The 7,500-nt window shown below is 36.8% G+C and overlaps 1 protein-coding gene across 2 annotated transcripts in view; it reads right to left on the minus strand.

Moving 5' to 3' along the window:
- flnba (filamin B a) overlaps positions 1-7,500 on the minus strand; it is a 181,127-nt gene that overhangs the window by 318 nt on the left and 173,309 nt on the right. For both annotated transcript variants that reach the window (XM_061940924.2, XM_061940917.2), the window contains exons 48-49: positions 1,247-1,444; positions 1-1,157 (exon numbers count right to left, since the gene is read on the minus strand). The exon at positions 1-1,157 is cut by the window's left edge and continues 318 nt beyond it. In XM_061940924.2, coding sequence (XP_061796908.2) covers positions 970-1,157; positions 1,247-1,444 — 386 coding nt within the window. In that variant the 3' untranslated portion in view covers positions 1-969. The remainder of the gene's footprint in view (positions 1,158-1,246; positions 1,445-7,500) is intronic.

Raw genomic sequence — 7,500 nt, forward strand, 5'->3', positions numbered from 1 at the left:
TGGTTATTTGGAGGAGGAGAGAACGAGCAAGTGCCGCAAACGTCACTTCTTGGGTAGTGTACTGCCCCCTGCTGGAAGGTTTGAGTAGGGGTAGGCGAATTGATTCAAATATCAATATTAGACCGATCCTTGTGGGACCAAAATCGACATTTTTATGGTTCTATTCGTCTAAAAAAAAATGTTAGTATTGCTATGTTTTTTAAGTTGTTTTCCAAACTCAGTAAGTCCTTGAGGACAGAAAACTAAAGTATTTGAGTGACAATATCCACAAGATAACTGTAATTATCTTGTGGATATTGTTACATTGTCCATAAATGTTCATCAAAAATGGATTTTCCTATTTTTGTCCTGTTTTACTGTGATTAGATGAGCAAATTAGGACATAATCACAAAGTCAGTCGAGTTTTAAGCAATTAAAAAAAAAAGAAAAAAGTATTGGTATCTGTACTTTACATGTATCGGATCGATACCAAAGTGTATACCTGCTGGAGTGGGGACACATGAGGCACTCGCTTGTTCTCACGTCCACATAAAGGAGGTCAGGTTGTGTTTTTGCCTCATTCCTGTGAGAATCCTGCGTTAGCATGAGAAACTCCAGGACTGGCTGCTCGAAACGACCACTGAGCAGACAATACTGTATCATCGCTTTCTCACTTATCAGTATGAAGTAAGGGATGAGGCTAAAAAAAAAGGAACCCAGACCTACTGTGCACACACACGCTTCCTGCAGTTTGGCTCGTAAACACTCTGAATTCCAGTTTAGAAGTTTTGGAAACATTTTGAGATGCTACTTCTTGCAGCAATATTTATCTACTTTTACCAATATGGGTGAGATTAAAAAACAAAACAAAAAAAAGGAAGAAAAAAAAAAAAAGACCCATTTGTTCCATATTGAGGAGAAATCTAAAAGTTTTACATTGCAAAAAAAAAAAAGGGAATAATTTAGTGTGCGCAGCAAAGAGCTGAGCATCATGGGACGGTGACGTGGAAGGGCGATCCGGGGATGTGGTCCTCGCCCCACTTGACCACCAGGACGTAGTCTCCACGCTCCCGCAGCACGTAGCCCACGTTGTACTGCAGGTCTCCCAGGTGCTTGATCAGAACCTCCTCGCAGGGAACCTCAGGGCCGTGGACGCCCACCACCAGCATGTTCTTGCCTGTGGGGGGGGGGGGGGGGGGGGGGGGAGAGGTTTCAAACCCCGCGCGGAAGCGACGACGGCGGCCGAGGGGGCGGAGTCTGGCTTACCGGCCTTGCTGCAGTCCACGGAGAAGCTGCTCTTCTGGCCCACGAAGGCCTTGCTGAGTCCGAGGCCTCTGCTCACCACCTTGCTGGCGTCCGAGGCGGCCGGTGTGGGGGCGGGGCTGCGGCCGGGGGCCCCGACGGGCGCTTCCATGGTCAGCGTGGACGACACGCTGGCGCTGGTCACGTTCACCAGTGGCGGACCTGACGGAGGACACGTTGACGTCACACCAGGAAAGGACATCATGGATCAACTCATTCGTAGCACAATGATATTTACAGCTATAATATAACACATTTCCACTATACCAACAATGCAGTCTGCTGAAAATGAAGGAAAGCGCCACTCTGTGTAGCAACTGACGCCGATTGCCACATATAATTATTATAATGGATATATAATCAATATAATGGATATATAATCAATATGATGGATGTATAATCAATATAATGGATGTATAATCAATATATTGGATATATAATTAATATAATAGATATATAATCTGGATATATAATTAATATGATGGATATATATTCCATATAATGGATATATAATTAATATAATGGATATATAATAAATATAATGGATATATAATTAATATAATGGATATATAATCAATATAGTGGATGTATAATATGATAGATATATAATTAATATAATGGATGTATAATATGATGGGTATATAATCAATATAATGGATGTATAATCAATATAATGGATATAATCAATATAATGGATATATAATTAATATGATAGATATATATATATAATCATTATAATGGATATATAATATAATGGATATATAATCAATATAATGGATATATAATTAATATGATGGATATATAATTAATATAATGGATATATAATTAATATGATGGATATATAATTAATATAATGGATGTGTAATCAATATAATGGATATATAATTAATATGATGATGTATATATAATCAATATATTGGACATATAATTAATATAATGGATATATAATCATAAAGATATATAATTAATATATAATCATAAAGATATATAATTAATATACTGGATATATAATCAATATAATGGATGTATAATTAATATATGATGGATATGCATAATCAATATAATGGATATATAATCAATATGATGGATATATAATCAATATAATTGATATAAAATTAACAGTGGATATATAATTAATATGAGGGATATATAATCAATATAATGGATATATAATTAATATACTGGATTTATAATCAATATAATGGATATATAATTAATATGATGGATGTATATATAATCAAAATGGATATATAATTAATATGATGGATATATAATCAATATATTGCATATATAATTAATATAATGGATATATAATCAATATAATGGATATATAATTAATATACTGGATTTATAATCAATATAATGGTAATATAATGGAGATATATAATCAATATAATGGATATATAATTAATATAATGATATATAATAAATATAAGGGATATATAATTAATATAATGGATACATAATATAATGGATATATAATTAATATGATGGATATATATGTAAACAATATATTATGGATATATAATTAATATGATGGCTATATAATTAATATGATGGCTATATAATCAATATAATGGATACATAATATAATGGATATATAATTAATATGATGGATATATATGTAAACAATATATTATGGATATATAATTAATATGATGGCTATATAATTAATATGATGGCTATATAATCAATATAATGGATATATAATTAATATGATGGATATATATGTAATCAATATATTATGGATATATAATTAATATGATGGCTATATAATCAATATGATGGATATATAATTAATATGATGGATATATAATCAATATAATGGATATATAATTAATATGATGGATATATATGTAATCAATATATTATGGATATATAATTAATATGATGGCTATGTAATCAATATGATGGATATATAATTAATATGATGGATATATATATAATCAATATAATGGATATATAATTAATATGATGGCTATATAATCAATATGATGGATATATAATTCATATAATGGATATATAATCAATATAATGGATATATAATTAATATGATGGATATATAATCAATATGATGGATATATATTAATATAATGGATATATAATCATTATGATGGATATATAATTAATATGATGTATATAATCAATATAATGGATATATAATGGATATATAATTAATATGATGGATATATAATCAATATAATGGATATATAATTAATATGATGGATATATAATCAATATGATGAATATATATTAATATAATGGATATATATAATCATCCATCCATCCATCCATCTGCTTCCGCTTATCCGAGGTCGGGTTGCGGGGGCAGCAGCCTAAGCAGGGAAGCCCAGACTCCCCAGCCACTTCGTCCAGCTCTTCCCGGGGGATCCCGAGGCGTTCCCAGGCCAGCCGGGAGACATAGTCTTCCCAGCGTGTCCTGGGTCTTCCCCGTGGCCTCCTACCGGTCGGACGTGCCATAAACACCTCCCTAGGGAGGCGATCGGGTGGCATCCTGACCAGATGCCCGAACCACCTATATATAATCAATATAATGGATATATAATTAATATGATATATAATAAATATAAGGGATATATAATTAATATAATGATATATAATAAATATAAGGGATATATAATTAATATAATGGATACATAATATAATGGATATATAATTAATATGATGGATATATAATCAATATAATGGATATATAATTAATATGATGGATATATAATCAATATAATTGGATATTAAGAGTATGTGAAAGTTTGACTCCTTTTTGATTGATTGATTGATTGATTGATTGAGACGTTTATTATTAGGTTGCACAGTGAAGTGGCCTAGTGGTTAGAGTGTCCGCCCTGAGATCGGTAGGTTGTGAGTTCAAACCCCGGCCGAGTCATACCAAAGACTATAAAAATGGAACCCATTGCCTCCCTGCTTGGCACTCAGCATCAAGGGTTGGAATTGGGGGTTAAATCACCAAAAATGATTCCCGGGCGCAGCCACTGCTACTGCCCACTGCTCCCCTCACCTCCCAGGGGGAGATCAAGGGTGATGGGTCAAATGCAGAGAATAATTTCGCCACACCTAGTGTGTGTGTGACAATCATTGGTACTTTAACTTTAACTTTAAGTACATATTCCGTACAATTGACCACTAAATGGTAACACCCCAATAAGTTTTTACACTTGTTTAAGTCGGGGTCCACTTAAATTGATTCATGATACAGATATATACTATCATCATAATACAGTCATCACACAAGATAATCATCAGGGTATATACATTGAATTATTTACAATCCGGGGTGTGGGGTGTGTGTGTGTGTGGGGGGGGGGGTCTGACTTGGTAGGATATGTACAGCAAGTAGTGGACATAGAGAGAGAGAGAGAGATCAGAAAGCATAAGAATAAGTATATACATTTGATTATTTACATTTGATTATTTACAATCCGGGGAGGTGGGATGTGGTGGGGGGAGGGTGTTAGTTTAGGGTTGAAGTTGCCTGGAAGTGTTGTTTTAGTGCGGTTTTGAAGGAGGATAGAGATGCACTTTCTTTTACACCTGTTGGGAGTGCATTCCATATTGATGTGGCATAGAACCTTGTTTACTTCCGTGACAACCTTCTTAACATTTTGTAATCAATCAGAAACATTTCAAGCAGCTAAAATGCACCGAACATGGAAGTGTGGAGAGTGTTTTGTATTTTTCCCATCATGCACGGTAATGGATTTAAATGGGTGTCATTTACCATTTTTTTAAGGTGTTTGAACGGTTTTCATAATATCCACAACGTTCAGTGAACAGCTTGTTATGTTTGTTGACCTTTGTTAGTTGCTTCTTTTTTTTTTTTTTGCACCATGACTAGGGAAGGTTGTTTGGATCGTGTCATATAAGTAAATGCTGTGCTACTAATTCAAAGTATTTTGAATCTGATCTGATTTACTCACATTTTTCAGCAAATATGTAGCATTCAGAGACCGCCCGGTTTTTAAGATGAATTTGAAAGCACGGTGCGATGCTTTGTTGAACTGGTGACGTCTGGCGGGTCAAATTCCAGGCCATTTTTAAAGGACGGAGAAACCGTTTTCTACTGGGCATTTGTCAGAATAATTGTATATAAGTTATCACACAACTTGTTTTCCCATGAGTTCAGGCTGCCCTGCGAGAAGACAAAAGCTGTTTTTGATCTTATCACGCAAAAGGCTTGAAACTCCACTGTGTGCGACGTGGAGGTGTCGGTTTCTTTGATCTATTGGACAGCCACAGGAAGACCTTGTCATGACCAGAGATCTACAAAGCAGAGAGGGAGCAGACCTGACACCGCTCCAGGCACCTTTTCTTTGAACTGTTTATGACAGAGTGCGGCAGCGGTTTATGACCCCCTTCCCTTTAGAAACAGCTGCAGCCATGTAATCAGGAAATGCCCAAATAAATGAGGAGTGGAGCTCCCTCCTCAGAGCATGGGACGACACTGTACGAGGGTACAGGTCGACACGCTCTCCTCATGAGCTAAATTGAATCCTGTCTGTTTGATTCCTTGCTTCTTTTTTTTTTGCACCATGACTAGGGAAGGTTGTTTTGATCGTGTCATATAAGTAAATGCTGTGCTACTAATTCAAAGTATTTTGAATCTGATCTGATTTACTCACATTTTTCAGCAAATATGTAGCATTCAGAGACCGCCCGGTTTTTAAGATGAATTTGAAAGCACGGTGTGATGCTTTGTTGAATTGGTGACGTCTGGCGGGTCAAATTCCAGGCCATTTTTAAAGGACGGAGAAACCGTTTTCTACTGGGCATTTGTCAGAATAATTGTATATAAGTTATCACACAACTTGTTTTCCCATGAGTTCAGGCTGCCCTGCGAGAAGACAAAAGCTGTCTTTGATCTTATCACGCAAAAGGCTTGAAACGACGGGATGCGACATGGAGGTGTCGGTTTCTTTGCTCTATTGGACAGCTACAGGAAGACCTTGTCATGACCTGAGATCTACAAAGCAGAGAGGGAGCAGACCTGACACCGCTCCAGGCACCTTTTCTTTGAACTGTTTATGACAGAGTGCGGCAGCGGTTTATGACCCCCTTCCCTTTAGAAACAGCTGCAGCCATGTAATCAGGAAATGCCCAAATAAATGAGGAGGAGTGGAGCTCCCTCCTCAGAGCATGGGACGACACTGTACGAGGGTACAGGTCGACACGCTCTCCTCATGAGCTAAATTGAATCCTGTCTGTTTGATTCCTTGCTTCTTTTTTTTTTTTGCACCATGACTAGGGAAGGTTGTTTTGATCGTGTCATATAAGTAAATGCTGTGCTACTAATTCAAAGTATTTTGAATCTGATCTGATTTACTCACATTTTTCAGCAAATATGTAGCATTCAGAGACCGCCCAGTTTTTAAGATGAATTTGAAAGCACGGTGCGATGCTTTGTTGAACTGGTGACGTCTGGCGGGTCAAATTCCAGGCCATTTTTAAAGGACGGAGAAACCGTTTTCTACTGGGCATTTGTCAGAATAATTGTATATAAGTTATCACACAACTTGTTTTCCCATGAGTTCAGGCTGCCCTGCGAGAAGACAAAAGCTGTCTTTGATCTTATCACGCAAAAGGCTTGAAACGACGGGATGCGACATGGAGGTGTCGGTTTCTTTGATCTATTGGACAGCCACAGGAAGACCTTGTCATGACCAGAGATCTACAAAGCAGAGAGGGAGCAGACCTGACACCGCTCCAGGCACCTTTTCTTTGAACTGTTTATGACAGAGTGCGGCAGCGGTTTATGACCCCCTTCCCTTTAGAAACAGCTGCAGCCATGTAATCAGGAAATGCCCAAATAAATGAGGAGGAGTGGAGCTCCCTCCTCAGAGCATGGGACGACACTGTACGAGGGTACAGGTCGACACGCTCTCCACATGAGCTAAATTGAATCCTGTCTGTTTGATTCCTTGCTTCTTCTTTTTTTTGCACCATGACTAGGGAAGGTTGTTTTGATCGTGTCATATAAGTAAATGCTGTGCTACTAATTCAAAGTATTTTGAATCTGATCTGATTTACTCACATTTTTCAGCAAATATGTAGCATTCAGAGACCGCCCGGTTTTTAAGATGAATTTGAAAGCACGGTGCGATGCTTTGTTGAACTGGTGACGTCTGGCGGGTCAAATTCCAGGCCATTTTTAAAGGACGAAGAAACCGTTTTCTACTGGGCAT

Source organism: Nerophis lumbriciformis, linkage group LG03 (genome assembly GCF_033978685.3).
Source record: "Nerophis lumbriciformis linkage group LG03, RoL_Nlum_v2.1, whole genome shotgun sequence".
Classification (NCBI taxonomy): domain Eukaryota; kingdom Metazoa; phylum Chordata; class Actinopteri; order Syngnathiformes; family Syngnathidae; genus Nerophis; species Nerophis lumbriciformis.